At 38.8% G+C, this 21,734-nt stretch overlaps 2 protein-coding genes across 2 annotated transcripts in view; both read left to right on the top strand.

Moving 5' to 3' along the window:
* The window catches only part of LOC133993886 (actin-binding LIM protein 3-like), a 47,113-nt gene extending 39,306 nt beyond the window's left edge, over positions 1–7,807 (top strand). Inside the window, exons 17-22 of the mRNA XM_062433009.1 lie at positions 3,154–3,183; positions 5,201–5,259; positions 5,696–5,762; positions 5,938–5,945; positions 7,506–7,586; positions 7,694–7,807. Coding sequence (XP_062288993.1) covers positions 3,154–3,183; positions 5,201–5,259; positions 5,696–5,762; positions 5,938–5,945; positions 7,506–7,586; positions 7,694–7,807 — 359 coding nt within the window. The remainder of the gene's footprint in view (positions 1–3,153; positions 3,184–5,200; positions 5,260–5,695; positions 5,763–5,937; positions 5,946–7,505; positions 7,587–7,693) is intronic.
* Positions 7,808–10,093: 2,286 nt separating this feature from the next.
* LOC133993778 (actin filament-associated protein 1-like 1) overlaps positions 10,094–21,734 on the top strand; it is an 18,816-nt gene continuing 7,175 nt past the window's right edge. The window contains exons 1-6 of the mRNA XM_062432856.1: positions 10,094–10,235; positions 18,483–18,611; positions 19,910–19,990; positions 21,104–21,192; positions 21,285–21,402; positions 21,504–21,593. Of these exons, the coding sequence (XP_062288840.1) occupies positions 10,214–10,235; positions 18,483–18,611; positions 19,910–19,990; positions 21,104–21,192; positions 21,285–21,402; positions 21,504–21,593 (529 nt within the window). The 5' untranslated portion in view covers positions 10,094–10,213. The remainder of the gene's footprint in view (positions 10,236–18,482; positions 18,612–19,909; positions 19,991–21,103; positions 21,193–21,284; positions 21,403–21,503; positions 21,594–21,734) is intronic.

The raw sequence follows: 21,734 nt of genomic DNA, 5'->3' as shown, positions 1-21,734 counted from the left end.
ATGCAGTTTTAAGTTACTTCCGCGTTCGCATCATTTCAGAGGACCAGAACTCCCCGCCTGATTGAGACACATTGGATTCAACTTTCATGGGATGTTAAAGTTTTTAAACCATCTAAATAACAGAATTTCCAAATTTCTCGCCCTTCATGGAGAGAAACCTTTTCAATGTGTGTGTAACATAATGATGAAAATGATATTTTCTAAGAATGTTACTGTATGTTATTAAGATGCTAGTTTTACCCTCATATGATTTACCACCTCTATTTTATTTATTGTCAGAATGTTGCTTTTAATGCAGCCTTCTTGAAAAGCAGAATGTAATCTCAATTAGACTTTTCCTGGTTAAATAAAAGATAGGAAAGAATATATTTGGCAAAGCACATCATATCGTTTTAGGCCAGAGATTACAGTTTTCAGTTTTAACTTCCAGACAAGGTGAGAGAAGGTAATCCATTACAGTGACATTTTATTCCACTTTATATACAGTATTTGTTTACTTCATTACTTTTGTTTGTTTTTTTGTCAAGTCCAGTCAATTTTCATTTATAAAGTCCAATAGCACAAATGACACATTTATCCTTTAACCTTTGATTCAGATAAGGAACATGGAATCAGATTAAATAATATGACAGCCTCTTATTTTTATTTTTATTTATTTTTTTTTTTTAAATTTAATTTAATTTAATTTTTTATTTAATTTTTTAATTTATTTAATTTTTATTTGTTTTTTATGGCAATATGAATATATTCTTATTCAATATTTTTATTTTTATTTTTATTTTTATTTTTATTTTTATTTTTATTTTTATTTTTATTTTTATTTTTATTTTTATTTTTATTTTTATTTTATTTTTTTATTTTTATTTTTATTTTTATTTATTTATTTATATATTTTTTTTTAAATTTTATTTAATTTTTTTATTTAATTTTTTTATTTTTTTATTTTTTTATTTCATTTATTTATTTTTATTTATTATTATTATTATTATTATTATTATTATTTTTTTTTTTTTTTTTTTGCACTTTATCACACAGCCTCAGACCTTGCTGTTTTTCTTATTTAGTATTTAGTATATTGTATTTTGTATTTAATTTTTTAGTATATTATTCTTTGATGTCTTGTGTATTAAGTTGCTGGACTCTAAATTTCCCCAAGGGGATCAATAAAGTTTCTATCTATCTATCTATCTATCTATCTATCTATCTATCTATCTATCTATCTATCTATCTATCTATCTATCTATCTATCTATCTATCTATCTATCTATCTATCTATCTATCTATCTATCTGTCTATCTATCTAATCTAAGGTAAATTATATACCAGTTGTAAACACTGATGTAGTCCTATAAGCTTGTGTAAAGGTTGATACGGTGGTTAAGGTTCAAGGCTGAAATGAGGATCAGATTTTGGTTAGGGTAATGGTGGCGGTGAAGGTTAGAGGTTAGGAAATGAATATTGTCACCTTTATAGCAGGAAGAATATGTGTCTCGTGATGCTGAGCAAGCCATAGAGGTGGTAGATCCCTTACTTCTATATTAACTCTCCCATTGATCCCATTCCTCATTGCATTCAGCACGTGTAAGGGCGAGACAAAGATGGAGAGACTCAGAGAGAGAGTGAGAATGTGTGTGTGTGTGTTTTAGGTGGAGGTCACATTTGGGAATAAAAGAGAGGGTGTTATAACGGGAGAGATAGAGAGCGAGAGCGAACAAGTGTGAAATAAATATAAAAGAGAGAGACAGAGAGAGGGAGTGAGAAGCTAAAGCAATTTGGAGCTGTTCAGAGAAGATGTATGACACGAAGCTCGGAGGTAAATCAGGGTCAGAGAGCAGTGGAGAGGAAAGAGGGAAATGAGCATAGGGAGGTCAGACTGAGAGAGGTGTAGATGATGTTAGTGTTTAATGCTCTGTAATCACTGTGGGTTTATAGTGTTTGCTGTTATCATACTGATTAGAAACACCCCTGATAACTACAAAATGGGATGTCCATCATTTAATCGAAGCGACATGTAGTCCTACAAAGTAATTAACACTTGGTGACTTCATTTATGCTAGCAGTGTGGCTCTAGGGATGGCAGTGTCACTTAGTCCACCACTTTGGTCCAGACCAGGCGAGGAGTTCTGGTCCTCTGAAATGATGCCAACACGGAAGTAACTTAAAACTGCATTCTATCAAAAGGCCACCAGGGGGCGACCGTTTTGGTGTCAAAAGGACTTCCGTCTCTATACAAGTCAATGGAGAATTCACCAACTTCTCACTTAATTTATAACCTCAGTAAACGTTTTCAAAACGTGTTTATGGTCTCAATCGCTAGTTTAAAGCCTTCTTCAATGCAGTATGATGTTCATTTGTGAAATTTTATATATATATATATATATATATATATATATATATATATATATATATGTATATATATATATATATGAAGCGCACATGAGGTTTCTGTTTTTTGTGCATGTTGCATTTTTTACCACCACATTACACCTGAAATTAAAAGCTGAGAAAAATAAACCTGAAGCTGCAGTCCAGTCCATTAAAAATACAAAATTCAGTGTGTGCTATAAACATATACATTTTTAACATGAGTGGACCAAATATAAACCCTGATGCTGCATGGCTGTACCCATGCTGCTTCATATTTTATATGATATGTAGGTCTTGATGGTGATTATATCTGCATGTCGGGGGGGCATATCCTCACACAGCTGATGTTTTATAGATGTCCCACAACAGCTGGCCTTCTTTATTTCCCTTCCACTGAAAACTAACCCTCCTCTCTCATTTCACTTTACTGTTTGTTCCTGTGCTTTTACTACACTGTGTTATGTGGCAGGCTTATTAAGCCCACTTAACACAGTCTCTCACAATGTGCAGGTTTACACAATCGCACATGCACACAAACAAGCATCAAAAGTCACATCAGATTCAACAGGAAGTTTTATGATTTTTAATGTATTATGTGATATTAAATACTCATATTACCAACATCATTTTATTGTCATCTTTATTTACAGTCTGTTTTTGGAATTCATTTCATGCTAAGAGATTTTGTGTTTTCAAGCTATGCAGCTGGTTAACTTATTGTCCTGTGTGTTTTTTCTTCTTTCTGACAAACGCACCTCTCTCCCCCTCTTGGTGCATCTCTATCAGCCCCCAGGTCCGTCTACAGTGCAGACAGCGGTGAGTGGTTCATCAGTGTGTTTGGATCTTTGAGGTCATCTCAAGGGGGGGGGGACACGACACAGCGGACTGTCTTCCCTCTGATCCCCTTCATCCTGTCGGTTCTGCTGTGACAGCGGCACAGCTTTAAATGGGAGATTGTTATCAACTGACAGACATGCTCACGCACACACACACACACACACACACACACACACACACACACACACACACACACACACACACACACACACACACACACACGTCTCTTTTTGGACAAGATGAATGGAGCTGTAGTTTAGGCCCATATTTAACAGATAACATTACACACTACACTCTATGTGATTCTTTTTATTGTAAAGACAGATGTATTTGTGTTAGTAATGTACTGTACATGTGTTATCTACACTTGAACTTAAAAATACTTGTTATCATTTCCTGTGGCTCCATTTTTAAAGTTCATGCACTGTCCTCATTTCGTTACAATCTCTGTTAGTGCTGCTTTTCGGATTTTAATCAATCAATAACAACGTAACTACCTCCAAATTTGTTTTTGAGCATCATAAAATTGAGTTTTTAATGCATCCAGACTGTCACATAATGCCATTAAAGTAAGATTACTGATCAATAATTGTGCAAATTGCCCCAAAACATAAACTATAAGGAATTTAAGTGCAGGCAGTGATTACAGGCCGGCATTTGCACCAGGAAGGCACTGATAGATGAGATGCTTAGGCTAGATGTTTTCACACTATGTGGCACACAAACAACTATATTTCTGAGACACACTAATCTATAGGACTGTATCTCATTTCACGTTGAGAGTTGTGGATGACAAACCCATTATAGTTCAACGGCTGTACAGCAGCTCTACACACTCTCCCATATTCTGCTGCATCATGGTGTTTCATCCTGGCTCTTTGACATCATCGCTGTGCAATTTAATTCACTTCAACACCTGAGTGAACGAGAGAGTCTGAAAAAGAAAGATGGCTAGGGGGGGAAGAGGTAAGAGAGGGAATGAGGAAGATGAAAAATGAGTGATGAAGCTAAGAAACAAGAAGTGAAAACAGTGAAGTGTGAAGTGACAGAAGTGATAAAGACAGGAGAGGCAAAAGGATGACTTGAGAGGATCAGTGAGCCTGTACTGCCCTCTGCTGCTTCAGCTGCAGCAGTGTATGCGGGTGGTTGCCAATGGCAACAAGAGAAAGCCACCATGCTGGAGGAGTGATAAAATAAGGAAAGATATTAAAAATGTATCGATCGTTGTGACAGTAGGACGTTCACATTAAAATATAAAATGGTGAGGAGAAGCAGACATTAATTATATGCTAGGTGAATCTAAAGTTGCTGATATGACAGTGTGATCTGAGCCACAGTTCGGTTAAAATTGTGCTTTAGAGCCAGCTTTGACGTTTGTGGCCCTTTTTACTTTCAGGTGCATGTGCAGGTGCAAAACAACAATAGTAATTTCTGCTTTCCAAGGACTCACAACACAATAGAATGTGTTTTTTTCCTTTATTACATTGAGAAAAGGTACATTTTCAAGCCCAAATTGGCTTTTCATCAGGCACAGAGGTATCAAACTACATTTTAAGGGAGCATGCTGCAGTGCTGCAAGTTCGTGGGAAGCAGAAAACAGCCTTGAAATTTAAAAAGCAGTAATAGTATGTGACTGAAGAGCTGTTGCTTTGAATTCTCGTACCACATGGGAAATACTGCTTCCCAAATGCTTTTTTCTCTTTTCAAGTTGTTCAATTGCCGTTAGTAAGATGCAGTTGAACAAGACACTTCACATGCAGTAGTCGCTCCTGCCTAGATGGAACACAGCTGGGTTGAAAAGTCAATGGGGTAACCTAGGCCAGCCAACCATTTTTTACGAGGTTGTGTAGCACAGAATTTAATAAAACAAAATGTTGCTGAACGTGCCATAAACAAGTTAACTAAAGGGCTACTCTGTGTTCCTGTTCACAAAATATGTTTCTGTGTATTGTGTTTGTTTATGGTTATGTGTTTGTGTTTGTGTTTGTTCTTCCAGATTCATACATTGCCAAATCTGCCTCGTTGCCAGGCTACGGCAGAAATGGGCTGAACAGGGTAAGCAATCATGATTTCTGGTAGAGTGTGTGTGTGTGAGAGAGAGAACAAGACAGGCTTTGTTATTCAGTAAACCATAAAATATGACAAAGTCCTTTTTTTTCTACTAAACCTTTGAAAATCATTTGTATCAGTTTACATCCTGAGACCTACTGAGACAGTAACTATAACAACCGTCAATATATTGTCATTAGGTCATAAAACTATCCGACTGAGATTTTTCTGAATATATAGAAATAATACTGAACAGTAGCTCCTACAGCAGTACTACTAATGTAGTTTAATTAACCTCTGATGTCACTTTTTAAATTTGCAATATTTTAACAATTCTGTCCATTTTTCTTGATCTTTTCTTTCCGTCGTTTTTCTCGTTATAATGATAAAATACAACCCCTTGGTCCATGTTTTCTTAACTGCTCTTGTTGTGTTCTGGCAGCCTGGGAGTGCTGGTGCAGATTATTACCAGTATGACAGCAGTAATGCAGTTAATTGGCAGATCAGAGGTAAGCCTTTTGTACAGTGTAAATCTGCTTATCTCCAGTTCTTCTGGTTTTTTCTCCTGATGTACTTCACCTCCTGATGCATGTTATTCAGAGTGTATTTAATAATGGAGCAAATGTGACAATGAATGCAGTAGTTTACATAATTTATCACTTCTTTTTTTTCTTTTTCTTTCAGAATACAAGGTAAGATGATGTGACAACATTGGCAAACTCTATATGAGCCACGAGTGAAAGGCCTGGATCAGTGAATAATATATAAGAATGATAAGCTGTTTGTTTAACCCTCCTGTTGTCCTCGAGTCAAGGAAGGAAAGGAGGGAGAAGGAAGGGAGGGAGGAAGGAAGGATGGAAAGGGGGAGGGAAGAAAGAAGGAAAGGAGGGAGGGAAGGAGGGAAGGAAGGAAAGGAAAGGAGGAAGGGAGGAAGGAAAAGAAGGAAGGAAGGATGGAGGAAGGAAGGAAGGTAGGTAGGAGGGAGGGAGGGAGGAAAGAAGGAAGGAGGGAGGGAGAAAGGAAAAGAGGAAGGAAGCAAAGAAGGAAAGAAGTAAGGGAGGAAGGTAGGGGGGAGGAAAGAAATAAAGAAAGGAGGGAGGGAGGAAAGAAGCAAGGGAGGAAGGAATGAAGGAAGGAGGGAGGAAGGAAGGATAGAAGGAAGGAAGGAAGGAAGGGGGATGGTGGAAGGAAAGAAGGAAGGGAGGAAAGAGAGAGGAAGGAAAGAGAGAAGGAGGAAGGACAGACGGAAGGAAGGAAGGGAGGAAAGAAGGAAGAGTCAAAACATGATAAAATAAGTCAGCTCCACAGTCTCATTCAGTCATTCATATGTTACTGAGTGCATAGTATGGTAACATATGAATGACTGAATGAGACTGTGGAGCTGACTTATTTTATCAACACAAAAATAAAAAGAAGATAAAGAGAAATTATACAGAGTTGTGTGAGAGCTCTGTAGTCACTATAGCTGTCAGTTATTGCCTCTTCATGGCAAGAAAAATCAAACCTATAAGTTTATACACAAATATTATAGTAAACATAAAAATAGAAAGTTACAGATAGAGTACACAATATATCTCTCTCTTCTTGTACCACACCAAAACATCTTGCAATATTTTTCCCATTCATATACAATCTAGAAATAGATTTAAACTTTATCACACTCGTTGAATGATAGGAAAGATGTGTGTAATTCAAAAAAAAAAAAAGACTCTTTAAGCTAGAAAAACCAAAGAGTTGTTTTTTCCCCCCTAAATTTTTAAAATTCTCCTCTTTTCATTAAAACCCCAATCCTACCAACTTTGGGTACCTGTGGACCCCAGAGGTATTTTCATTCTCATATCTCACAGGTGCTTTATTATATTATTCCAATTGTTCATGACCTTGTCAATCAATTTGTTCTTAATAAGTTAATATGATTATTTTCTTTTTTCTATTTTAATTTATTGTGTCATTATTAATCGTTTCATTAAAAAAAATAGTTGTCATTGTTGTCATTATAGACTTTGGCCAATGGAGTGCATCCAAGGCAGCAATTCAATCCACCATGCTGCTGAAAATTTTAAATTCAAGCTGATCTACTGTGATGGTTTTAAAGTTGGCTTTTGAATCATCTTATAAACAACATTACAACAAATTATGTTATTTATGAAAGTCCTTTGAAGGAACATCTGAACACAGTTTGATTCAAATAGTGGCTGAAGCCTCCATGGTGCATTGCAGCGAAGACATTTAATTCTTTGTCTCTCTGTTAGATCTACCCATATGAAGCTCTAATGGTGTCAGTCAGGGGGCATCAGCGTCTTCCCAGTGATGTGGACCGAGCCAGACTAGAGGTAAACAAACTCTCAAAATATTCTTGAATTACTGCTCCCACTAAACACATCAACACAGTGGAGTATGATAAAAAACACTGATAGACAAGTCTCTTCTCTTCTCATAGCGTCACCTCTCACCAGAGGAGTTCCACAGAGTCTTTGGCATGTCCATGTGTACCTTTGACCATCTCGCTCAGTGGAAGAAGAATGAACTTAAGAAACAGTTCCGACTCTTTTGAGAATATTAAGTGTAACCCGGCCGCTGCCCACAGGATGAATACAAATGCAAAAGTATACATACAAAAGTCTGTCTTCCCTTTGAGGTGGCAGAGAACGACTGTCAGCCTCCTGTTCTCTGGTGTGTGCTTGGACTTCTTAAGTAACACACAAGAGATCAGCCTGGTGGAAATGGAGGACTGCTATGAGAGGAAGGAGAACTGGAACTGGAGAGCATGAAGTCCACAAGACAAAGAAGACGAACCACACTACGGCCAGATTAGTTGACTAATAGAGAGAGAAGTCTGCTGCTTCTCTCTCTGCTACCAGCAGATGGCAGTGTGTTAACATGACGGTCAGGATGGCAGTCTGATATGAGGAGGTGGACTGTATACTGAAGTACTTCATACCGTACTGAGGGTCTGCAACTCTCTGCCTGAACTTGCCTACATGCCAAAAGTGAATGAGACAGACTGGCTTACAGACTGGTAGAGATGATCCAGTTTTAGTCACAAACACACAGAGTTCGCCTGTCACATAAGCTCACATTATAGGCAAGCTGCAAGTGTTATTCTTGACATTAGAGTAACTGCACATAACATACACATGCTGTTTTTATAAAGCGCTAATACTGAAATCCAAAGGTTTTCTTCACTTTTTAAAAAAAAAAACTGGCAGGTGTTTGATTTTGATGTCGGGTTTTCTGAAGCCATATAAGTGTCTGGAGTTATTTCCTATGACGTGCAGACAATAGTTCACTGAAGTGTTTGCTTTTTTACATTATGTTATTGTAAGGTTAAATTTGAATGAAATGTGTCATAGATCGGAGCTAAGAGGCTTTAGTACTTCACACTCTAAAATAAGACAAGTGTTTACTTATTTTAAGAAAACATTTTTTAATTCAATTTTAATTGCAGTTGAACATATGACTCAGCTCAAAGCAGATGGATTTGTGCTTGTTTGTGTGTTTGTGTGTAATCAGAAATGAAGGAAGGAAGAAAGAAAGAATGGGGGAAGAGGAAGAATCAACGGGGAGGAAATGTGTGGTATAAACAAAGAAAGATGCAAATGGGAGGAAAAAAAAGCACTCACACTCACAAAGAAAATTTTAATCAAGATGTGTTATGTTACAGAAGGAAAGTGAACAGATTTAACAGTTTGTTGCAATAGAGCGAGATTAGTCTGTTGGTGTAATTAAATGTAAGAGGTAGAGGAATCATTGTGCTGTCTACTGCCGGGACTGAAACCAGGTGTGTGTGGGTGTCTGCGTCTGTTGACAGTCTAACTGATTTTTATTTATTGGAACAACATTTACAATTTGCAGCCCCATGTCTGTCACTGCAACTGCTAAATAAATGATTCAAACATCACTTTTTTGTATTAATATTGTTACCATTACTGCTATTTTCCATGATCCTCAGATGGATGATGACTGTGGTCAAAGTACTTTAAAATAATCAATATTAGCAAAAAGTACAGTATATGGTATAGCCCAGAATACTACACTGTATAAAATACTTCAGTCCAATATTCCTGCATTTAAAATGGTACTTAAAGCAAAGTGGGGTCTGGGGTCTTCGAAGGGGTAACAGGAACGAAAGGAATCCTTAATTTCCACTATTATTCCATTTGTAAGTAAAACAATGGAAAAAATGTATAACTACGTACATTGGGATTTTTTTATGCCCTTTCTTTAATAAAACATCTAAAAGCAAAAATCGGATCAGATGGGAGACCCTTGGAAAAAATCTTGTCAAATGGGGGTCGTTGACATAAAAAAAAGTAAACGTTATATGATAGGCTATATACATATAACCACAATAGATTTGGAAAAAGTTGCAATATAAAAATACTTATATATACTAAATATTTAAATACCTGAATTCGAAATGTTACTTAAAGTAGTAAAGTATGAAATAACACGAGTACTAGTCCTTCAAATCTGTCCTTAAGTAGCCTACTTGAATAAATGTAGGCTACCAGTAGACTACATTCCTCCACTGGCATTTTCACGTCAATACAAAATCAACAAAACCAAGAGGTTTCCGGAGTATTGTAACTCCTCAAATGGAAGTAGTATGTAACTTTTCTGGAGTCACAGCATAAATATGTGTGTCAAACCCACAGACCGTATAGAAGACAAACCAAAGATTTAGTGGAATTACTCCGACTAGCGCTAGGACCCGGGGCGGCTTGGATGAGGAGTCATAGTATAAACTGTAGTGGCCATAGACATTTATACATTTATACATGGTAGTCTATGGTAGTGGCCACTCTGAGTCACTCTGCCGCACGGAGGCTGACGGAGCTCCGCTGTGTCCGTGGCAAACACGCCTCACATGTTAACAACTGTAACTTTTCAATGAAACAACCGAGGGATTATTACTGGAAAGAAATAGAATAACTCAGACTTTAGGATATCAAACGACATGGACTCCAAACGCCAGAGTGGTGAGTAACAGTCACTAATTATCACTTTCATAGGCTATTTATTCGGGACAAAGAACTTTTTAGGTTAACGTTGTAGCATTTAAGGAAAAAGCCTCAGTTGCAGGATGCGCTGACATGTATGTTGTATGGAAAGCATACATTTCACTTTAAGGACATGTCTAAAGAGATATGGTCAAAAACGCTCTAAAAATTCAGAAAGACATTACACTAAAGTTAAAGTCACCACAACAGGTGAGGTTTAATGAAGTTTTTAAACAACATTATCAAATTATTTTATACTATGTCTCGTAAAACAAATGTGGAGGGAACCTAAACTTCGAAAACCGGGTGCGCCTCCTCGCGCTGCTCCGATACACTGTTGGAGTAACGGGAGAGTGACGTCACGCACCTACAAGCCGGTTGGTGCTTTGGCGTGTGAGGATGGAGGAGGTATCCTATCCTCAGGTAGAGTGATGCAATCCGATACCAACAGAGAAGTGCCCCGTTGGAAGCAGCGCTGCTGGAAGCTGAAGGCAGCAGCTGAATGGACGCTCTGTTTCTGTTTCTGCGCCTTCAGGCTGTACTGTGCTGCAAACAGGAAGCTGCATTATGTTTGACCAGGCAGGTGATGAAGCATTGGCCTGAATTGAAAATCTGGCAAACGAGGATGTGATTATTACAAAGGGAACAATGACCATTGTGGAGAAAAATCAGACAGTGAGAAAAAGCATTCATTCAGTGTTTCACCACATCTCCCAGCACCTCCTCCTACTCCCACTAAAATAAACTGATGCTGTCTTTACTATGTTAATCCCAGGAACATTGCACACATGTATCTCAGGAATATTGCACATTTATATATCCTATTGCAGATTTATTTAAAATGATATTGTTTACTATGTATAGTATTTTATTTAATTGTATTTATTTATCATCACTTCACTCAATCAATAGAAATACATTTTATCTTATCTTATCTTATCATGTTTCCTGCAGGTAATTGACTATACTATCTGCAAAGTATCATTTACACCAAAAACTATTTTTCAGTTCCTTTAAGTAGAAGCTTAAAATGAGGTAAAAGAAGCAACTCATCCTTATTTTAGAGTCAAAACTTTGTAGTGATTGTACAAAGCTTGATCACATAATGCAGCATCCCCAGCCTCCAAACTGTTTAATTGAGATGTTAATGATTGTGGTGATGAAGATAGAAATATTCATGATTGGTAAGCTTCATTTTTAAGTGTTTTGTATTCAGTGACCATTGACTGTGTATAAATATGTACAACATGTCTCCACTTTCTGCCGCTACGCAAAAATAATGCTAAAATACATTGTTTCTGGGAGTAGCCATTTTGCTTGTGTGGCATAATTTTGGGCCAAAGTCTGCACAGTGGATTTGGGCGGCGTGATGACAACCTGCGGGACACGCCTGCTCAACCATCCCACTGCCTGACGGAGGTTTATGAGTGACTGTAATAGCTGTCAATAATGACATCACACCCCCTTTATATATCGTCACATAACAAATTAAAAACAAACTTATCAGAAAAAAACAATTGGACCAACAGCAGCATGATAGGGACTACCTAAAGTGACATACGCCATCTTTGGGAAAAAATGTATTTGACGTGTACTTTGATTTTTTTAGTTTGGCTCATGTCCCATCCGCTAACATGGAGGGGGCGGGACTTATGACTTATACTGCAGCCAGCCACCAGGGGGCTTCACTTGTGGGTAGATGTCATGACATCCATCTTTATATGCAGTCAATGCTCGATCAGGCGGGGAGCTCCGGTCCTCTGCAATGATGCGAACGCGGAAGTAACTTAAAACTGCATTCTATCAAAAGGCCACCAGGGGGCGACTGTTTTGGTGTCAAAAGGACTTCTGTCTCCATACAAGTCAATGGAGAATTCTCCAACTTCTCACATGATTTCTAACCTTGGTTGATTGGTTCACAGGTTCAGGAGGGCGCCTCTTGCTCCTCCTGATGCCCATATAAGTAGAATCCGTGTTTTTCTTTACCCGGCATGCACCGGAAATTTTCAAGATGGCGCTGCACAGATCCGAAACTATTCGCTTCCAAGCAGCAGTCCACAAACCGATGGGTGACGTCACGGATGTTACGTCCATTTTATATACAGTCTATGTGCTCAATATGACATTAGTCACATCAGAGCAAACAGTGTTCAATAGCCTATCAAGGCAGTCACAGTAGAAAAGCTCAAATTTTCCTAATAACATTTACGATGGTTCTCTGTTTTATTCAAGCGTCCCAGTAAACTGTGAGAGTGTGACAGTGAGCGAGCAGGCACGAGGACCCTAAAACTGAAGTAGCTAAATTGAATTCAGCCATTGTTAACTGTATACTTTACCCCATTTTTACACAGTGATGTGTCAAAATATCTTAAACGAAATGAGCCCATAGAATACATAAGCTGCTTAAAGAGGACAAAAGAAGTAAAAAAGAAGATTTATTTACGTTGGCTTGATCTAACCAATTATTTTTATTATGGATTCATTTTATTGATTGAACGAGTAGTTGTTTGGTCTTTAAAATGGTGAAAAAATTACCCCTGTCTCCCAAAGCTCAAGGTGACGTCCTCCAATGTCATGTTTTGTCCACAACCAAAATATATTCAGTTAAGCATCATAGAAGACTAAAGACACCAGAAAACATTCCTGTATGAGAAAAACAGGAATCATCACATTTTTTTGGAAATTAACTTCTTTAAAAAATGACTCAAAACAATGAATTGATTATCAAAATAGCTGGTGATTAACCAATTAATCAACTAATCATTGCATCTCTACACAAATGCAACAAGTGGAAGAAATAGTAGAAATTGAACTTTTATGTTGACTTTCAAGAGGCAGAGCGGGAAAGAGTTTTCACACAAAGTTTAGTTTAGAGTTTTGAAAAAATGACTGCAGCTGCATTACGCTATTGTATAAAACAGGTTTCATAATACTTAAACGTCTAATAATGAATTTATTTATACAGCCACACTGACACACAGGCATACCAGTAAGCCTTGAACGTCGACCACGATTCCCTTACATTTCCTTTTCCCTTTTCCTCCTCATCTCTCAGTGACCCCCCCCAACCCCCACCTCCTCTTTCCATTCTCTCTCTGAGTCAGAAAGTTCAAAACCTTCAGTTCAGAGAACAGTGAAACAACTTTTACCACCATGAACTCAGATGTTTCTACTCTTTTGGTTTTTCTGACATAGTTTTAAGAGAGTGTAAGCTGTGCTGCAGATCTGGCTTTTTTTAACTGTGTGTGACAGAAATATCCGCAGCAGAACGTCTGTGCATGTCATCCATGTTGATCTGTTGTGGGTAGGAAATTAAGCTGGTGTGGTGATAACACTCTTCTACCCAGCAGGAAAAACACCGGATTGTGTTTGTCCAGCTGAACGTTATATTCTCATCATCACCACCATATTGCTAAAAACAACCACTGAATAATGTCATTAGCATACATGCACGTGTTCGTGTGTGTGTGTCGGAGAGAGTGATGATGTAGTCATTTCAATAAGTGGTTATTGGTTTATCATATTAGTCAATCAAAAGAGAACTGAGAAATTCAATTTGAAATGATCATTTTACTTGATACTGATACCACAGCCAGACCAAAAATAGTCTGACACATTTTTAGCTTGTGTGTGGATTAAACAAACAAGATGTTGTGTCTTCATTACGGATCTCAAGAGGTGCTGATAGATTATTTTTTTGCATCGCTGGGCAAAGCCATGCTCAATGTTTCCCCCTATTTTCAGTCATTATGCTAAGTTAAACTAACTTCAGCGTTACTGGCAGAGTGTACAATGCAGACATGTGAGTGGTATCAATCTTCTCATATAACTTTTGGCAAGACTGCAAATATGTGTATTTCCTAAAATGTCAAAGTAAGCCTTTCAACTGTCCACAAATTGCATGAAGCTGCAGAGTTGAGTGTTTTTTGTTTAGTTTAGTTTTTGTGGTGGTTTTCGTCACTTCATTTTAGAAGTTGAACACAATATGGCTCCTACTTCACTGAAATGTCTGTTCTCAGTTGTAGCCTACATGTACAGTGGAGGCTTCAAGTTCCCACATCATGCTTGTGTGAGTTGAATATTGAACCAAACTAGTTGTGATGTCAAGTGTCTGAAAGGAAGCACACACAGTGCCACAGTGGTAGAGTCAATAACAAGCTCAGCTTGATGTGTCTCCGCTGTTTACTATCTGAGGAAAGTGATAAGATACTGAAAGAATGTGCAAAAGAGACAATTCCACGACTTCTTCTCCCCCAGCTGTTTCTTTTTAAAGATCTTGCCAGCTTGGTTCGGAGGGGACTTTTTTGGAACGGGTCTGACTGAGTGCTAACCCCGGGTGAGCGTCGACACCATCTACTGTTGTCATGAAAATATTAATAACAGGATGCAGAATTTCTGAAGTAGACTTTTGTCTCAGAGGGGGCTGCTGGGGCCGCCAAGACTTGAACTCTGACCCCTGTCTGAAGAGGATGGGTGTCTGGAGAGAGAGACGGAGGGAGGCCGATGAGGGAAAAGGAGTTAAAAGGAAAGGATCAGAGAGGGAGGGAGAGAGAGAAAGGAGTGGAAGGGAGAATGTGGGATCTGGAGGGACCTCAGTCTCTGGGAGTGTGGGGGAGGCAGGAAAAGGACGCCTGCTGCAGAGCAAAATAGCAGCTTCATACAGTTTGCAGACATGAAATTCTCTTTACTTGAAAAAGGCATGAAAAGCTAATGTTTGTGTCACAGAAGAGTATCATGTGTTACAGGCAACAACAAGGTAATCATATACTTCTCCCTAGTCCTGAAGCATTGGAGGGAAAAAAAGTAAGAAAGAGGGATAGTTTGGATGGGAGAGGTGAGTCAAGGAGGTTAGGCTTGGATTGGTGTGATTGATGGGTTAGACATGTAATGGAAGGGAGTGAAAGCCTCAGGTCAGGAGGAGAAAAGTATCTTTTCTCTGTGAGTATTATGCGGTGAGATAAACAGCAGCAGCAGCAGCGAGTGGTAGTTGTTTTGTTGTGAGCTGCAAGCAAACACGCTAAATCAGTTCAAATGAGAGTCGCATGGCCCCGGTCTCATGACTGGCCTTCTTCAGGCAGTCTGTGGAAACACACAAAAATGTATGTAAGAGCATGCACAAACACACACACACACACACACACATATTTTCCTCTTGCGATGGCATGTTTGTTCTGTATAGGATAATGTCTCTGCAAGACAAATTAATAGTGTTGGTGTCCTCGCTGTGAGTTAAGTGAATGTGTGTGTCCATCAGTGAGGAGGGGGAAAAAAAGGAGTTGAAGAGGAAATCTGCGCCATGTGTGTGAGTGTGTGAGCGTGCGTATGTGTGGAATGGGGGGTTACAAAGATCCCTCTGTGGGTGAGACCGACCACAAGCCTCCAGAACAGCTGATTCTCAGCCTCTGAACCCTCCGGTCCCCTCAGAGAATGAGAGCAAGATAGTTAGAGAGAGATATACACAGACGTGGAGGGAGAGAGAGACAGCAAATGCATGGATGGCCTTGACTGTGTAATGTTAGAATTGAAGAAACAGAAAATAGACCAAAGGCCCCAGTCGGAAACTCTATCAAGCCACTGCTTTGTTAACATGGTGAATCATGACACTGAAACTTTGTTGTTGACTGAGTTGAGCTGGTCGCAGAGGAGCGCAATAGATCTGTAATTTGAGTAAAGACCAGCTGAAAAACTTCTAAACTTTTCATTCAATAGATGGGGGGGGGGGGAACAAAGGAGGCAAAAGTGTGAACAAAGATGGAACAATACAGAGGATGAGGAGCAGCAGGATGGATAGAAATGGAGAAATGGAAAGGGGAAAGTGGGAGGAAGAGCAGGAGGAGGTGAGACTCGCAGTAGGATGGAGAAGAGTCAAGATCAGGAAGGAGTGGAGTGAAGCTTCTGTCGACAGCTAAGACAGGAAACCACAGCTGCTGGCCGAGAAATGATGCACACGCACACACACACACACACACACAGCTGCTGGATATATATCCTTTAACCCTGAATGCCCACGAATCGAGACGATGCAGCTGTGTTGCACCACGCCCCTCTTCGACTGTGTGTGTGTGTGTGTGTGTGTTTTTGTGAGCGTGTTAGTTCCTGTTTTGTTTTTTCTTTTAGTTTCTGACATTGTACTGTTTGCTCTGGTCTTGTGGACCATTGTGGTCGTCGTCTAATTTTGGCCTTCGTGGAGACAATAGAGTATTGTCAGTCTGAGGTTGGGGGGGGCTGATAGGGCGATTGGACAGAAGGGGTTTTTCTGTCATACTCTCACTCTGTGTGTGAAGGGGAGAGTTTCAGTCTTATTTATCTTAACTACTGAACTAGTTCTTTCCCAGGATTTTTTTTAGATGCACTGTATTTCATATATCGGCAACTTTATGTAGTCACCTTTTTTCAAACCGTATTTATGAATCAAATTTTAAGGTGTCATCTGACCACTCACAACAAAGAAATATCCCAGTGTGCACATAAAAATAATTGTAATACTTTAACCAAAGATTCTGTGTATTTGTCCCCTAGTTAATATTTCAAATTATTCCCCAGAGAAAGTTCATAAGGAGCTAGTAAACTAATACTCTTATTGTCATCTCAGCACTTCCACCATGAACAGCACAGCAGTTTTATGAAACCACCTTCAACTTTATGACCCTTGCTGAGGTTCCAACATCCTTGCTGAAGTGTACTTGGAATTTCCTGTCAACTTTTTTTTGACTACATATTTTGGGTGAAATGACATTGTAAATTTGATTTCTAATGCAAAAAATGACAAACGCTAAATTGTTCGGGAGGATGGAAAAAGCCAATTAATGAGCTAGCGGAACAATCACAGAAACCCAAAGGAAAATTAAATGAAATTATTTTAAAGGGCCAGTGTGTCAGATTTAGTGGCATCTAGTGGTGATGTTGCAGATTGCAGCCAACTGAATACTCCTACCCTCATCATCCCTTTCCAAGCGTGTAGGAGTACCTACAGTAGCTACAAAACTCACAATAATTGGATAATGAATGAATGAATAATGGGATACTGTAGAAACATGGTGGTGCAACATGGTGGTGCAACATGGTGGCGTCCGTGGAAGAGGACCTGCTCCCTTGTAAATATAAAGACATCATTCCAAGGTAGCAAAAACATGATTCTTATTTTCATGGGATTATACAATAATTAAAACATACTTATGAATATTTTATTCCATTTCTGGAGATGCCATTAACTTTTACACACTGCCCCTTTATGGTTTGCAGCTCTTAAACTCTGACATTTACAGTTAGAGCTTCTAAACAAAAAAGTATAATCAACTAAATTTTGTCAATGGCAATTCTTGGTTACATTGCCCTCAAATCAAAAAGCACCTTTGAACAATTAAACAAAAATACACACAAAAAAGGTCATCATCTACTTCGATTTATATCCTGTGATCTGCTGAATGAACCCTGTGTTAAAGGCACTTTGGTAACCATATCCTTTTCTATCTCTAGTGGAACTAAAGGTTTTCTTCTTTACTTTGGCTCCATTTCCTTGAGGGAAGGAAGCATTGTCGTCCCCCTCCTCCTCACCTCCTTTTCTCTATGACTTTCTACCCACAACCCCCCCACAACCCCTCTTTGTCAGCTCTGAGCAAGCAGGATGTGTGAGGGTGTGTCAGAGCATTTGGACCAGTGTCAAGGTCAACAAAACACGCACACACATATACACACGGACACACAGGATGTCAGTGTTTAACATGAAAACAATCATTTTTCAAAGAAAGGTAGAAACGTCTGAACTTAAAGAAAGATTTGATCTGCGGTGGTGCAGGAAAAAAGGAGCAGACAGAAAACTCAGAGAAAGAAACACAAATACACTCTGAGGTCGACAAAGTGAATCGGGGACATATGTTTGGATGTTAAACGTCTCTTCCTTGTCAGCTGTTGCAACAGGCGGTAAGCTGAGTTCCAAACTGACTTCATGCTCCTCGTGAACTGCCAGTTTTGTTGGCACTTGCCTGTGTGACCTTGTGTGTGTGTGTGTGTGTGTGTGTGTGTGTGTGTGTGTGTGTGTGTGTGTGTGTGTGTGTGTGTGTGTGTGTGTTAAATCAATATTTGATGCAGATCAAAATTAACCACCACACACTGAAATGACTTTAACTAAATTCATTTCGGTGTATATTGGTTAATTTTGCACAAGCACAGGCATTTCATTTCTCAAACCCAAATAATGTGTTATTTTTTATTTTGTGTGGTCTTCAGTGATGATGGAGCGACTTGTGAGCGAGCTGGGTTCTCTGCTGAAGATGCTGGACCACGAGACGGTCAGTCCTGCCACTGCTGAAAAGATGGCCTCCATACGCAACATCCTGGACACAGTGCAGCTGTCAGGTACATGTACTACACGGACTATATTGTTTGGTTAATATCTTATTAATCTCATAAATTGAAGTGATGTGACAAACCCCTCTATATTGATTGACTGCAAGAACAGCAGGAAGATGTATTTTTTATACTTTTGTTTCATTTACACTCCTGCAGATGTTATTTTAATGATGACATAGCATAACTTTCATTAATTCTTGTGCAGCACAAAATTAACATCCACATATTTATTGATTTATTATCTTAATTGGGGTCTTCTCCCATCCGTAAGTTACAAGCAGAACTTAATTTCAAGCCACTGTAAGACACAACAAACGCACAGTATGTATTTTCACAAGAACAAAACTAATGTAAATAAAATCTATTTGCATACAGAAAAATGTAAATTAGAGTTTTAAATTATGGAGAACTATAAATTAGATTGGTGTCACCCAGAAACTTGTATTTATCCATTTGGATGAATGCATACCAGTTTTCAGCTGCATCCTGCCTCACTTTAATTCAATTTGATACTTGCAGCAGTTCAGCCAAAGCATTTTAGAGTTGAGCAATTAGCTCGAGGTCACTTAAACAGTGTTTATTTAGACAGGAAAGGAGCATTTCTTTCTTACTTGACTATGTCTTTTCGTAACTTTGCTGTCATGAACCAGCCAGACTGCAACTGAGATACGATACAGAAAGTGTAGTCAATGCAACAGATAGCAGCAGCTGTGTGACTGAGGTCTTTGCTGTCGACCCTTGTTTATCTGGGACAATACAGGATGACAGAGGGGATAGAAGGTTTGATGTAACTAAAGAGTAAACTAAAGTTTAAAGAGGACAATGAGACGGGGTTAAAGAGAGGATAATTGCAAAACATCCTGAGGATTCAGACTGTTAATGCATCCTCACAACATGTTTGTGTTTGAGTGGGCCCTGACTGTGCTGCCCATACTCACTCCTCCATATTTTTACACAGATCAGATTAATCCACATAAATTCAGTTTTTCTTTACAGCCAAAAACTTCAGAGATCTTACAGCCTAAGAGATGAACGCTGATTCTAAAGGTGTGGCGTCCTTTCACACACATGTTCTGACTTGAGTTATCTTCGATCTTCTGATGCAAAGATTAGCAAACTCCAATCTGCACCGTCTTGTTGTCTGATCTCCAGAGATTTGCCTTAAATGCAAACAGTTCAATGTCGATTCTCAATGAGGACTCGCTCACTTTCCTGTTTACCGCATATCATTACACTCTGTTAATTCCCCTGACCTGAGCCGAACTCTGATCCTATTTCTAACCTCTAATTTATCTTTTCCACAGTCAATGGATCAGACGTCTACATGAACAGCTGTCTTTACAGCAACGGCACGAGCTTTGTAGAGTCACTGTTTGAGGATTTTGGTGAGTGGACCCTCAAAGCTCCTTCAAACCAGTTCAGTGTAAAAATTAGATAATTAATATCTATTATAAGATATAGCATGCTAAAATTCAATTATAGAAAGCAATAAAATGCACCTTAAACAGCCAGTTTAGGTCAATGACACTCTTTGCTCTAGTTTCCTCCAGATAATTTTGAGCACACCTTTTTTTTGGTGATTCACCAAAATGTATCTATCATAAGTTTAGTATGAAAAAATTATATTTTGTCTAATAAAATAAACAGGATATTATGTCTGCTTCCTTCTAATGAAACTGAGTAATGATTCTGGTGATCTGAGTTTAGCTGTTGTATCAAGATGAGCGATACTGGTGGAAAGAAACTGCTTTAAATCAGAAAACAAATGTGTTCTGAGTTTGACATACCACAGAAAAGTGTGTTGTTAACCACCCTGCAAAATTTGAATGATTAAAAAAATTGCCAAATATATGAAATTAGGCTTCAAAGTTGTGTAAAAGTCTGACTATTTCTCTTCTCCCAAACACTATGGGAGTGGCCGCCGAGTTCGCTGAAACCCCGCCCCCTACCAAGTGTCGCCTGTAAATCAAAGTCACCACCTCTAACAGAAACAAGGACGCTAGGCCTGAGAGCTTTCTGCTGCAAACTCAGCTGCTAGCTCGGCGGCTAACTCAGCTGATAACTCGGCGGCTAGCTCGGTGGCTAACTTGGTGGCTAGCTCGCCGGATAACTCAGCTAACTGGCTACCTGTAGACTGTTGTAGTAGTAGTGTGCGCTGAATGTATTTATACCTCTACAGCAGCAGGGGCGGGTTTATGCTCCGGTGTGTAACCGTGCTATTGGTTACCGGTTACGTAATCGGAGATTTTCAGACCCGCCCATTAAATCCAGACACAGAAATCTTGAAACACAGTTTGTGAAGCCTAGCTCCACAATTCAAATCTAAATGGTTGAAATGCTTTTTACACCTTTTTTAGAAATACATTTATGACCTATTTAATGTGTTTAGAAGAAAATGTCTGAATTCACTTTACACAGTCTTTAAAGAGTCAGGTTTGAATATATAAACTCAGCACGTTTGTACTACTGATAACGTCCATCCTTTGTTGTTTGACCAGACTGTGATTTGCACATGCTCAGTACATCGCCAGTTGAACAGAAAGAGCATAAAGAGGAAGAAGAGGAGAAGACTCATCCTAATAAATCTGTAAGTCACCTTTACAATCTACCTGTCACTCCACCTGCCTTTCTTGCTCTTGTGCCTCAGATTTTGGGTTAACCTTCACTTTGGTTCCTCAGACACCAACCGACACGCCCCCTCCCGTGCCAACCACCCCGCTTCCTGATGACTACTATGAAGAGGCTGTTCCTCTAGATCCTGGATCCACCCCACAGTATTTTACCACCAATATGAGCAGTCAGTTCTGTACCTACACTCAATAACACAGATTTACACTCTCATGAATAATTATAGGTTTGTGTTTCTCTTTCTCATATATCTTTTTTCCTCTTGTGTAGCTTCCAGGAACTCTGTGGAGGATGCCTACTATGAAGATGCCGACAACAACTACCCCATCACCAGAATTAATGGACCCCCCAAAAACTCCTGTGAGTCTGCTGTTATTCATGCTATCAATTCAATGTGCAAGTATAAACAGAGGCATACTCTGATCATAAAGTAGAATACATGAATGAACAGAACCTGAAATTGTCTGCAGTTGTTTTATAAATTAATGATCTGTGATATTT

Source organism: Scomber scombrus, chromosome 14, assembly GCF_963691925.1.
Source record: "Scomber scombrus chromosome 14, fScoSco1.1, whole genome shotgun sequence".
NCBI classification, from domain to species: Eukaryota; Metazoa; Chordata; class Actinopteri; order Scombriformes; family Scombridae; genus Scomber; species Scomber scombrus.
This window is presented reverse-complemented; position numbering and strand designations above follow the sequence as displayed.